Consider the following 14,339-nt stretch of genomic DNA (forward strand, 5'->3'; position numbering starts at 1 on the left):
ACTCCGTCTCAAAAAAAAAAAAAAAAAGAAAAGAAAAGAGCGAATTAAAGCTAAACTAAATAACTAAATAAAGAGAAGAAAGGAAATAATAAAAAGAAATAAAGGAATTTATAAGAGCAGAAATCAATTAGATAAATATAAAGCAAAAACAATAAAGTCAAAATTTGATCTTTTAAATTTAAAATGATTAAATCTAGTGTACTCAGAAATACTGATGAAGAACAAAAGTGAGAAAAGCACAAATTACTCATATTAGTAGTGGAGGAGGGATATAACTACAAATCCTATAAATATTAAAAAAAGGAAATATGATCAATTTTTGTTAACAAATTTGACCGGTGAAATGGACATATTTATTGGAAAGCACAACTTAATCTGATACAAGAAGAAACAGAAAATATGAATTGCCCTAAATATACTAACAAACTTGACTTCATAATCAGAAACCTTCACATAAAGAAAATTCCAGACCCACAATATTTCTCTGGAAAATTTGAGCGAACACACGTGGAAGAAATAATAAATTTTATACCAATGATTTTTATTTGGGGTATATGAGAAAATTTGTTACATGTCTGCAATGTGTTGTGATCAAGCCAGGGTAGTCAGGGTGTCCATCACCCAAGTACAGTACATTTTTGTAAAGTACAGTCGTCCTCCTCTATCAAACATTGCATTTATTCCTTTTATCTTACTGCTCCTTTAACTCACTTGTCTTCATCCTCTCCTCTCACCTTTAGCCCCCACCCTTCCCAGTCTTTGTTATCTACCTTTTCAGTGTTAACTTCCATATGCTTACATTTTTTTAGCTGCCACATATAAGTGAGAACATGCAATATTTGTCTTTTTGTGTCTGGCTTATTTCACTTAATTTTTTTTTTTTTTTAGAAATGAGACCAGCTTAACCCTAACAGATATCAACTAGAAAAGTGTGAACTAATATCCCTCATGAACATAGACACAAAACTTTTAAATGAAATGTCAGCAAATCAATTGTAGCAATATATAAAGAATATGCAAATGATGATATAATATATAAAATATATGCAAATGATGATCAAGTAGGGTTTATCCCAGAAATTAAGGCTAACATTTGAAAATCAATCAGGCCAGATGTGGTGGCTCATGCCTGTAATCCCAGCATTTTGGGAGGCCAAGGCAGGCAGATCACCTTTGGTCAGGAGTTTGAGATCAACCTGACCGACATTCTTTTTTTTTTTTTTTTTAAACTGTAGGCTTTATTGAGCAGAGAGTGAAAGTACAAATCTTCTGCAGCGTGGAAGGGGTCCTGAATGGGTAGCCAGAGTTAGATTATACGATTGCCTTTTAAACTCTTTAAAGCGGGAAATACATGCAGCAGGAAGATGTTACCAGAATGAGAAACAAAGGCAGTAAATTATTTTGTGACATGTCTTAGATTTTGAGGAAAACCGGAATTGCAACTTAGGTTTTATCTACTTTATGACCTTGCAGCGGCATGGCAAAGGAGACAGGATCTTACAGGACTGTACAAAGTATGTTTGCAAGAAATTGAAATTGGGAGTATAGATAAGGTCCGCTTGTCACAGAAAAATGGGCAGTTAACATTCCTATTACTTTAGTTTTGGGGGAGGGGGAAGGGAGAGAAGGAGAGAGGACACAGGGAAACTTACAGCAAAATTTTTGCTGTTTATAGCTTTCTTGGAGAAGAAAACACATGCACACATCCTGGTGTTAGGAATATTTTAAGCATATATCTTCAATATCATTCATCCAGGACTGAAGTAAGTCGTGATGCAGGAAATGAGTGAGTTTCACAGCTTTCTGAGCCCCTCCTCGACCCAGGAAGCCCAGCTGGCACCTCCTCTCAGTCCCCCCTCTAAACAGGACTCCCAACTGCTGTTGGGAACTGGACGGCACAGCCTGACCAACATTCTGAAACCTTGACTCTACTGAAAATACAAAATTAGCCGGGCATGGTAGTGCATGCCTGTATTCCCAGCTACTCAGGAGGCTGAGGTAGGAGAATCACTTGAACCTAGGAGGCAGAGGTTGCAATGAGCCAAGATCACGCCATTGCACTCCAGCCTGGGCAACAAGAGTGAACCTCCATCTTATAATTCACCATATTAACAGGTGATATGGTTTGGCTGTGTCCCCACCCAAATTTTACCTTGAATTCCCACGTGTTGTGGGAGGGACCTGGTGGGAGGTAATTGAATCTTTCCCATGCTGTTCTCGTGATAGTGAATAAGTCTCATGGGATCTGATGGTTCTATAAAGGGGAGTCTCCCTGCACAAGCTCTTTCTCTTTGCCTGCTGCCATCCACGTAAGATGTGACTTGCTCCTCCCTGCCTTCTGCCATGATTGTGAGGCCTCCCTAGCCATGTGTGAATATGTCTTTATCAGCAGCGTGAAAATGGAGCAATACAACAGGATAAAGGAGAAAAAGTATATGGCCTTTGATGTAGATGCATCAAAAGCATTTGTAGAATTTAGTGTCCATTCATGTTAAAATCTCTCAGCAAATGAGGAATGGATAATTCTTTCAAACTGATAAAATTTTGAGTATCTACAGATAACATAATGCTTAATGGTGAAATATTATGAACTTCTTTGTAAGAATGGGAACAAAGCAAGGACGTCGACTCATAGCATTTTTATTCAACATCATGCCAGAAATCCTGGCCAGTGCGATTAGGCAAGATAAAGAAACAGAAGGCACACAGATTAGAAAGGAAGAAATACAACTGTTTTTGTTTGTGGATAACAGAAGTTTTTACATAGAGAATTCTAACTCTTCAGTGTTCTACAAAGCAATGATTAGAACTAAAAAGGTAGGATATAAGGTCAATATACAAAAATAAATTGTATTTCTATATACTAGCAGAAAATAATGAGAAAATGAAAACTTAAAAACAATTTCATTTAAGATATCATCCAAAATATCAATATCTAGAAATATGTATAATTTACACAATATTTCTACATTGAAAGCTATAAGACATTACAAAAAATTAAAGAAGACTTAAATAAATGAAGAGACATATATTAATATCAATAAATCTATTATTCCCAATTTGATTTGTCAATTCAGTGAAAATCTCAATGAAAATCCCAATAGGCATTCTTTGGTGTATAAATTGACAATTCATTTTAAAATTTATAAGCAAATGCAAAAAAATGTGAATGGCCAAAAAAAATTTTTAAAAGAACAAATTTGGAGGACTCACTATATATATATGATATCAAGGCATACTAAAGCTACAGTAATTAAGAGAGTATGATACTGTCCTAAAGAGAGAAATATATCAATGCAACAAATAGAGAATCTGAAAATAGACCCGTACATACGATTTTTTCCATCAAAGAAGTCAAAGCAGTTCAGAGGTTTCAAAAAGAAATGTTAACTCTAGGACCTAGACTGCTGCCTTTAAAAACCATTTATCACTAAAGGAAACAGGACTTCTTTGGGGAAAAAAATGCTTGACTACCTTACCTCCTATATGAACTATATCTGAGGATGACCAAATAGTTGATGAAGGGGAATTTTCCTTTACAAAAGTATCCAAGTAATAAATGAAGAAAGGATGTTGGAATTAGAATTATTAGGTTTCTGTGATTCTTAATGAATGAATTGGAGGATCAAGAGCACCTTATGGAGTATACTTGCAAAAAACAGAAATCTAACTGGAATCAGATAGAATATTTACATTTATCCCACAATTTGTAGAAAATACAGTGGACAGAAGAACATTTTAAATGAAATTATGGTAATATCCTCAGTAAAATTCAGACTGTGGGAACTCTACAGGAAAACAATCAGATTTCTTTAACAAAAAATTTTAATAAAGGAGGAGATGAAATCTATAAATTAAAAAAGACAAGAGATATAACCAATTGCAATGTTTGGACCTTATTTTACTCAAACTAACACATACAGTTAAAAAAATAAAGCTGTAAGGCAATAAGGAAAATAGAAACACTCTTCAGTGTAATTATTCAATAATGATTTAAAGGAACTTCTGCTAATGTCTTTTTTTAGGTAGGATTATAGTATTGTGGTTATGTTTTTGTAAAACTAATTTTTACTTTTTTAGAGATGCGTACTAAAACATTAATAGATTAATTCATATAATTTTGGGGATATAATTCAAAATAATGGGGTAAGTGGGTGTGTGCTAAGAGTTGATAATTATTGCAGCTGGTGGTGGGCACATGGGTTTCATTATATTACTTTCCCTACTTCTGTAAGTGTTGGAAATTTTCTTTAATAAAAAGTTTTTAAAAAATCACACATGGCCCATACAAAATCTTCAAAACTTAAAAAGAGTCTGGCCTTGACTGTGCCAGAATCCTCAATCTCCATATGCTATTTTGATCTCCAAATATCAGTCTTGTTTATTTCTTCTCAGTGTTGCTTATTTCTCAATATTGCCAAATTTAGGAGGTCAATAGATAATTCTCTTCCCCCCTGCCCCCTTTTGGATTGCGATCAACTGAGAGATAGGTGCTGAACAAGACAATTGAGATAAAATATCAGCTTTTTGTTTTGTGTTGTTTTGACTGTGTTTCACTCTTGTTGCCCAGGCTGGAATGCAATGGCGCAGTCTTGGCTCACCACAACCTCTGCCTCCCGGGTTCAGGCGATTCTCTTGCCTCAGCCTCCTGAGTAGCTGGGATTACAGGCATGCACCACTACGCCCTGCTAATTTTGTATTTTCAGTAGAGACAGGGTTTCTCCATGTTGGTCAGGCTGGTCTCGAACTCCCGACGTCAGTTGATCTGCCCGCCTCGGCCTGCCAAAATGCTGGGATTACAGGCGTGAGCCACCATGCCTGGCCCTCAGCTTCGTTGTTGATAAACACTATATTAGATAATGTAATAACTACAGAGGACTTCCCTGTCCTTCATCCCAGAAATAAAGCACAGGCATGACTAACTGATAGCAGATCTGTGCTCCTAGAAGACTTACTGTAGAATCAGTGAATTACAAGTATTGAACTCATAGCATAAATAAAATGTCAACTACTTTTTAAAAGTATGTGCCATGTGCTGGGCGCGATGCTGAGGAAGCAAATTCACGTAAGTCACTGGTGCTATACTTGCTATTCATACCTACACAGCCTGACTTCAGGTATGCATACTGCATTTCACAGCCAGATGACTTACAAAGTCTCTTCTAACTTCCAGGACTACAGCTCTTGTTAGAGGGGATGTTTATCCTTTACTTTTGTTGATACTTCCCACCCATGTATATAGGTTACTTTTAATGGTATTATTGGGATGAGAAGGCTGGACTTGAGTTACCCAACTGTTTTGGGCTATAATCTGGCCCTTATATGGATCTAAGAGGCTTTGTTTTGCCTTATTAATCTCCAGAGGTCTACATAAATGTGTCAGGAACTCATAGGACATGAACACGATTGTTACATAGTAACTCTTTAGTCAAAAAGAGGGTCTCCTTGATGCTTTCATCCTCTATAGGTGTGACATTTGCATCTAGGAATGGACATATTATTGTATAAATTAATGAATGTAACCAATGTGTATTAGGGGACTTTGTTATGTGTTTATACTAAAGTCTGTTTTTTCCTAAAAATCTTACCATAGTTGATTTCATATCCTTACTTAAATGGATAGTGACTGTATACCAAGAACTATAGACGGTAATCTGTGTTGTCCAATATGGTAAACATTAGCCATATGTGGCTATTTAAATTTAAACTTGAATTAATTAAAATTAAATGAAATTAAAAATTCAGTTGCACTAATCACATTTCGAAGCTTGGTAGCTGCAGGTGTCTAGTGGCTATAGGGAACGATAATGAACAGCACAAATATATAGCACATTTCCATCATCACAGCAAGCTTTGTTGGATAATACTGTATCAAATTATCAAGCTTTGCCTTGCATGAGAAAAATATTTTTTCTTTTCAGTTGAGTTCTTTTTCATGTTACATTTTTATCACATTCAGTTTTCAGAAAAAATATGGAGTAAAATCTGAAATTACACATTTTTTTGTCACTGTGCTACTTGCAGCCTATCGAAGAGAAAGGAGAATTCAGTGTTCCAAGTTGTTATGGGAATATTAAAAATGATAACGGTGGTTCTAGTCTTACTTTTGAGCATCCTTTGGATGATGTAAATGTGGTTGATTTGAAATGGATCCACGACTTTGTATTAAAATCTCTGGAAGTTTTATATCAAGTGGAAAAATGGGAAACACTAGTATCGCTTGCCATTCAGTTCAATACAGTTTCACAGTAAGTACTGCTCTAAGGACAATTAAAAGTAACAGACTTCATTGAAAAAGAAAAGTCTTTTAACTAATGTTTTCTTTTTAATGTATTCTTTTCCCTTGTCTAGTGAGAGGTATACAGAACAAGTGACACCACTCCTGGTGTATGCACAGCGCCAGCTTCTGCTGAGAATACACAAGTTCAAGGGCCCAGATATTACCCAGCAACCTTGTGCAAGGTATGAGGCTGAATATGGAGAGAAGGTAAGTTTAAGTTAGTTCTATTATTCATGCTGTTGTGATTTCTAATTAGTCCACATACAAAGTATGAGGATTTAGAAATCAGATAAATCTCATTATTTCTGCTTTAGTGTTTCTACTTACTGGCATTTATCATTCAAATCAACAAACATTGTTGAGAGCCTGCAGTCAAGGCAAACAGGAACTAAGTCCCTTTCCACAATAAGTTCGTATCAGGCCAAGACTAATTTAGCCATAAAGCACAATGGGGATGGTGTCTAGAGCCCATGATACTTTTTTAATGTTTTTGTTTTTGCTTTTCTTTTCAGACTGAGTCTTGCTCTGTCACCCAGGCTAGAGTGTAGTGGCATAATCTCAGCTCACTGCAACCTCCACCTCTTCCTTAGTGTGTTAATTCAGTCTGTGGCTCTAAGTACATCTCTATGATGATGACTTTTAAAATTACATCTCCACTGTAGATCTTTTCCCTAAATTTTGTGTTGATATATCTAACTGCCTGTATCAGCCGGGTTCAATCAGAGGAGCAAAACTTCTAAAGACAAGTCTATTTTATCTCTGGAGGGGAAGAAATAAATTCAATGTCTCCCACTATGCCCTCACAACATGATTCTGACACCAGATGTGTGGGAATTTCTCCCCACCACTAAGCAGGAAATCAGTTCTGCAGTGGACACCTGCTTGGTGTCTTTCTTTTTTTGAAATTAAGTTTCACTCTTGTTGCCCAGGCTGGAGTGCAATGGGCACGGTCTTGGCTCACTGCAACCTCCACCTCCCGGGTTTCTGGGTGTCTTTCAATTCAGTTTCTACACAGTCTACCTGGAGATAGCATCAGATCCCAGAGGCTGGGGGTTCTGCCCCGATTTCCAGTGTTGATCTCAACACCTCCTGGGTTCAAATGATTCTCCTGCCTCAACCTTCTGAGTAGCCTGCCGTCATGCCTGGCTAATTTTTGTATTTTTAGTAGAGATAAGGTTTCACCATGTTGGCCAGGCTGGTCTCGAACTGCTGACCTCAAGTGATCCTCCCACCTCAGCCTTCCAAAATGCTGGGATTACAGGCGTGAGCCCCTGTAATCTAGAGTCCACAATGCTTTCAGGGGCCCACTAAATGTATTAATTTCTTTTAAAATAAGAAGAAAAAAATAACTTTCAGGGCAAAGAAAGTGTTTGAATTTCTGCTTTCATATTCTTGTATTTATATCAACACAATTATAAAATATCATTTTAAATATTTTTCAATGGAAAAACAGACTCATGAAGGCAAAAGTACCCAGGGCCCTTGAAAGTCATGGTATATCTTGAATCTGGCAGAGAAGAGATAAAACATTCTTCCATTGACTAATTTAACAAAGTACGTTGACTACCCAGTCAGACCCATTGCACATGGTTGTACTGTGTGTGACCTGCCCAAGGGCCCCTGGCATATGTGGGACCTGAAATCCAACTCCTCCTTGCCACACCAGCCTATGTGCTTGAGGTGTTGCATCCAGCCAGCAAGGGCTCCATTTTCTTCTTCTCACAAAGGTTCCTTGTGGCCCAGTGGTAGCCTTGCCTCCTGCATATTCTATGTGGTGAGAATACAGTTCTGAGTTCCTGCTTCATGAAGTTTAATTTCAGAGGGTTAGAAATAGGGCCAGAAAATCAACATGTAAACAGATGAGTAGAAAGACTTATAATCATTATAAGGTCTCTGAAGAAAATAAGTCAATGGACTAGAGATGAACTGGGTGAGAGGTGCTAACTTTAGTAAGGATGATCTAGAAGACCTCTTGGAGATGATGGCATTTGATGAGAGGGGCCAGCTGTACAATGATCTAGGGAAAGAGCATTGTAGCCCAAGAGAAGGAGAATGGCCCATGCCCTGGAGTGGGACAGAAAGAAGGCCTGTAACAAACAAGGGGCATGGGAGAAAGAAGAGGCTGCTCCTTCCAAGGATTTTTTGTTGCTGCTTCCTCTTCTCCCCAATGTCCCAACGTGAGTGTGCCCCAAGACTGTGTTCTTGGACTCCTTGTCTTCTCCATCCACATACTCTCCCACAGTGAGTTAATTCAGTCTGTGTGTCTAAGTACCATCTCTATGATGATGAATTTTGAAATTACATCTGCACTCTAAACCTTTCTCCTGAATTTTGTGTTGATATATCTAGCTGCCTATATCAGCCAAAGTTCAACCAGAAGAGCAAAACTAGTAAGACAGGTCTATCTTATCTTTGGAGGGGAAAAAATAAACTCAGTGTCTCCCACTATGTTCTTACAACATGATGCTGACACCAGATGTGTGGGGATTTCTCCCCACCACTAAGCAAGAAGTCAGTTCTGCAGTGGACACCAGCTGGGTGTCTTTCAATTCAATTTCCATACAATCTACCTGGAGATAGCATCAGATCCCAGAGGTTAGGAGCTCTGTTCTGACTTCCAATGTCGATCTCAAGTCCCAGGTTGTGACCTGTGCTTCTGACTGACAGGCGACAAATTAGGGTTCCCATGACCCACTCCTTGGGTTCGATTAATTTGCTAGAGTGACTCTCAGAACTCAGAGAAACACTTGCTTACATTCACCAGTTTATTATAAAGAAAATTACAAAAGATACAGATGAAGAGATGCATAGGCTGAGGCAGACGGGAAGGGGCACAGAGCTTTCACAGATCCACCACCTTCCAGGAACCTCCACGTGTTCAGCTATTCAGAAGCTCCCTAAACCCAGTCCTTTGGTTTTTTTTAATGGAGTTTCATTATGAAAGCGTAATTGATTAAATCATTGGCCATTGATGATCAACTTAACCCACCCTTCTCTTTGCAGAGGTTGGGAAATAGGGCTGAAAGTTCTTATCCTGCCGTGGTCTTTCTGGTGAGCAGCCCCTATCCTGAAGCTACGTAGGGGCTGTCAGCCATCAATCAACTTATTAGCATACAAAAATATACCACTTTGGAGATTCCAAGGATTTTAGGAGTTGTATGTCAAGAAACAGGGACAAGACCAAATATATATTTTGCAGTATCACATCTGTCTAGCTAGCTAGCTGGCTATCCATCAAAGGATTTACTATAAGAATTTGGCTCATATGATTGTGGAGGCCATCTAAGCAAGCTTCAAATCCACAGGGCAGGCAATCAGGATCATGAGCAGAAAGGAACCCCAGATGGACAGAGGCTGTTACTCGTAGGCAGTCAGTGAGGGAAGATCCAGCCAGGAGAGGACAGTTGTAGAAGCAGCTGCTACTTGTGTTTGAAGTCCTGGAGACTGTGGGCATGTCAGACTCATCTGCTTAGGTCAGGTCCACTGAGAGTGATCTCCCTTGTTTAAAGTCAATTTAATTAGGCTCTTCAAAAATCCCTTCACAGTAGCACCTAGTTTGATTGAATAACTGGGGTGAAGTGTGTGTATGCCAGAAAGTGGATGCTTGCCTCTCTTTCCTCCTCACAGTTTATCCGAAACCAAGTTGATCCATGAAACTTGGCCAATCAACATCATTTCTTAGATGAGGAATACCTTCTTAAATTTAACACATCTCAAACAAGCCTGTTCTGCTAAGTCTTCTTCAAGGACAAGCCCCCTGTCCTGGCTGCCAGCCACCTTGGAGACATCCCTGCCTCCTCTCTTGTGCTCACACCGCCTTCCAACTGGTAACCAAAAGCTCTACCCTCAAAATACAATCCAAATTGGAGCACCGCTCACTACCTCCAACAATGACTCTTTAATATACTATGGAATGTACCTCACTATTTGTTTATTATCCAAGCCCTTGTTGTATTTGCTTGGGTTAATGCAGTGACTTCCTAATCACCCTGCAACCCCACTTTCAGCCTAGAATATATTCTTTTTGTTGTTGTCGTTTTGAGATGGAGTCTCAGTCTGTCCCCAGGCTGGAGTGTAGTGAGCGATCTCGCCTCGCTGCAACCTCTGCCTCCCAGGTTGAAGTGATTTTCATGCCTCTGCTTCCTGAGTACCAGGGATTACAGGTGGGAGCCACCACACCTGGCTGATTTTTGTGTTTTTAGTAGAGATGGGGTTTCACCATGTTGACCAGGTTAGTCTCAAACTCCTGACCGCAGGTGATCCACCTGCCTTGGCCTCCCAGAGTGCCCGGATTACAGGTGTGAACCACCACACCCAGCCTGTAATCTATTCTTAGTGCAGCAGATACAATGACCTTTTAAACCCCAAGTCAGGTCCTGTCACACCTCTATTTAAAACCCTGTGGTGGCTTCCCACCCTATTTAGAGTAAAGTGAACATCTTTATCATGACCTTAATATAATACATCCTATATAACATATCCCCCTGATCTCTCCAGTAACTCCTATTACTCCCCAGCAGGTTTTTTACCACACTGTTGCATAAGGTGTTCTTGCCTCAGGGTCTTTGCATTTGCTGTTGCCCCTGCTTGGAGTGCTGCTCCCCAAACATCCACATTGAATCCCTCACCTTTTCCCAGTCTTTGCTAAATTTTACGTTCTCTGTGAGGCCTTTCCGCACTACTCTATTTACAACTATGTACCTTTTTGCTCTATATCTCTCTAGATCATTTGTAATTCTTTAATATACTGTATAATGTACCACACTATTTGTTTATTATCTCTCTTCTCCCACTAAGATGTTTCACAAGAGTAAGAGTTTTTGTTTATTTTGTTCTCTGCTACATCATCCCTTCTTCTTGTCCCAGTGTTTGGCACATAATAGGTGTTCAGTAAAGATCCGTTTAATGAAGCCAGAGAAATAGAAAAGATTAGATCAAGTAGGGCCTTATGAGGTTGTGGGAAGGAATTTGTATTTTATTAGGCTGCATTTACGTCTCATTATAAAAGTACTACCCACAGAGGACAATAAAGAAGAAGCATCTATATCAGACTGGGGTTCCAGGAGGGCTGCATTTTGAGTGATAGGTTAGTTCAAGGGATGGGAGTGAAGAAATGGAGAGAAGAGGGTCTTGGGCCCTTTAAAATATTTTTTTCCTCTTTAAAACTTTTCTGTTTTCTGATATTTTATTATCTTAGGACTCATATATCTGTTAGAAAATAAATTATCAAAATACTACAGAGGAAGTTCTGAAAAACTTCACCAGGGAAATTAAAATTGCATTAATTATAAGTAGGGTGGAAAAATCTGCCATTGGGAAAACAGATTATATGTATATATATATATATATATAATGGAAGATATATTTAGACCAGTGAATTTATAGAATATTAGAAAATCATATTCTAATTGCTGTACATAATTTGCCTAACGTTCTTCCAGCTGTGCTGTACAAAAGAAATACAAAAAATTATGGAGCTGCTTTTTTTCATGAAAGTTCTCATGATTAGATGCTATTCTGCCAGCTTTTACTTGTAGCATTGTTATATATCTCTTTATTCTGATAAATAAAAAATGAGAGAAACATTTCAAGTAAGCCAAATTTTTAACTATAAATAACTGAATAATATTTGTTTTCATCTTTCTTTTTAAAGATAACCTGCCGAAATTTCGTTGGGAAGCAGCTTAAGATTAATTCTTCAACCATTGAAGAAACAAGCAACTGCACAGATTTACTAAAAATGCTTATCTCTTCAGGTCAGAACCAATCTTAGCTTGAAGGTTTATTTTCTCTAAATCAAGGTTTGCCATTGTGTTCTGTATGTCAAACCTTCCATAATTAGTATGTTTGTAAAAATTTCTTTTGCAGGTTTAGTTGACTGAAAATAATGCATTTGATTTTTGCCATCTTATGTTGCTATAAATGTTACTTAAGGGAGATTAAAACACATTTTGTTTATTTTTATTTTAAACTTTTAAGTTCAGGGGTCCATGTGCAGGTGAAAGTTTACACAGGTAAACTTGTGTCATGGGGGATTTTTGTACAGATTATTTCATCACCCAGCTGTTAAGTCTAGGACCCATTAGTGATTTTTCCTGATCTTCTCCATCTTCTTCACCCTCTGATAGGCCTTCTATGTGTCCTTGTGTTCTTATTATTTAGCTCCTACTTATAAGTGAGGACATGTGGTATTTGGTTTTCTGTTCCTGCATTCATTTCCTAAGGATAATGGCCTCCAGCTCCATCCATGTTCCTGAAAAGGACATCATCTCATTCTTTTTTATGGCTGCATAGTATTCCATGGTGTATATGTCCCACATTTTCTTTATCCAGCCTATCATTGATGGGCATTTAGGTTCATTCCACTTCTTTGCTAATTGCTCTACATAACTTGTCTAATGTTCTTCCAGCTGTGCTCTACAAAGAACATATGTGTGCATGTGTCTTTATAATAGAACAATTTATATTCCTTTGTAGATATATATATATATATATATCCCGTAATGAGATTGCTAGGTCAAATGGTATTTCTGTCTTTAGGTCTTTGAGGAATTGCATCACTGTTTTCCATAATGGTTGAACTAATTTACACTCCCACTAACAGTGTATAAGTGTTCCTTTTTCTCCACAACCTTGCCAGCATCTTTTTTTTTTTTTTTTTTACTTTTTACTAGCAGACATTCTGACTGGTGTGAGATGGTATCTCATTGCTGTTTTGATTTGCATTTCTCCAGTGATCAGTGATACTGAGCTTTTTTTCATATGATTGTTGGCCACGTGTATGTTCTTTTTTGAGAAGTGTCTGTTCATGTTTTTTGCCCACTTTTTAATGGGGTTGTTTTTTTCTTGTAAATTCGCTTAAGTTCGTTATAGATTCTGGATATTAGACCTTTGTTGGATGCATAGTTTGAAAAAATTGTCTCCCATCATAGGGAGATACGTCTGTTTACAATGTTGGTAGTTTCTTTTGCTGTGCAAAAGCTGTTTAGTTTAATTAGATCCTGTTTGTCAATTTTTGCTTTTGTTGCAATTGCTTTTGACATCTTCGTTGTGAAATTTTTGCCTGTGCCTATGTCCTGAATGGTATTGCCTAGGTTGTCTTCCAGGGTTTCTATAGTTTTGGGTTTTACAATTAAGTCTTTAATCCATCTTGAGTTAGTTTATGTATATAGTATAAGGAAGGGGTTCAGTTTCAATCTTCTATGTATAGCTAGCCAGTTATCCCAGCACCAATTATTGAATAGGGAATTTTTCCCTATTGCTTGTTTTGTCAAGTTTGTTGAAGATTAGATAGTTGTAGATGTGCAGTCTTATTTATCAGCTCTCTATTGTGTTCCACTGGTCTACATGTCTGTTTTTGTACCAGCACCATGCTGTTTTGGTTACTGTAGCCCTGTAGCATAGTTTGAAGTTGTGTAGTGTGTTGCCTCCAGCTTTGTTCTTTTTGCTTAGGATTGCCTTGGCTATTCGGGCTCTTTTTTGGTTCCACGTGAATTCTAAAGTAGGTTTTTCTTGTTCTGTGAAGAATCTGAATGGTAGTTTAATAGGAATAGCAGTGAATCTATAAATCACTTTGGGCAATATGACTGTTTTAATGATATTGATTCTTCCTATCCATGAGCATGGAATGTTTTCCCATTTGTTTGTGTCGTCTCTGATTTCTTTGAGCAGTGGTTTGTAGTTCTTATAGAGATCTTTCACTTCCATAGTTAGCTGTATTCCTAAATATTTTATTCCTTTTGTAAAATACATTTTTAAAACGTTCAATCTGTATGTTAGGTAAGACAAATAAAATGAAAAGGGAAATTGATGGGAAAAAAGAAAGATGGAAAAAGGTTGTTTTACACATTTTTTTTCTCCTTTTTATCTTACTTATGAATGCTTTTGCTATTTGGCCTTTTACTATTTTCTTTATTCTGTTTTGACTCCCATAATAACTTCCATTTCCATAATCAACATAGATTATTCTATTGGTTTTACTATGGTTAAGTTGTAGATCTTTTAACTAAAGCACAGGAGAAGATTTGGGAATGTCATGACTTCTTTGCATTTAACTGAT

The 14,339-nt window shown here is 37.6% G+C and overlaps 1 protein-coding gene across 1 annotated transcript in view; it reads left to right on the forward strand.

The window, feature by feature from the left end:
* Positions 1-14,339, forward strand: part of CFAP54 (cilia and flagella associated 54) — a 140,186-nt gene that overhangs the window by 6,066 nt on the left and 119,781 nt on the right. The window contains exons 4-6 of the mRNA XM_011936865.1: positions 6,025-6,248; positions 6,352-6,487; positions 11,934-12,036. Coding sequence (XP_011792255.1) covers positions 6,025-6,248; positions 6,352-6,487; positions 11,934-12,036 — 463 coding nt within the window. The remainder of the gene's footprint in view (positions 1-6,024; positions 6,249-6,351; positions 6,488-11,933; positions 12,037-14,339) is intronic.

This window comes from Colobus angolensis, unplaced genomic scaffold (assembly GCF_000951035.1).
Source record: "Colobus angolensis palliatus isolate OR3802 unplaced genomic scaffold, Cang.pa_1.0 Scaffold10, whole genome shotgun sequence".
NCBI lineage: Eukaryota > Metazoa > Chordata > Mammalia > Primates > Cercopithecidae > Colobus > Colobus angolensis.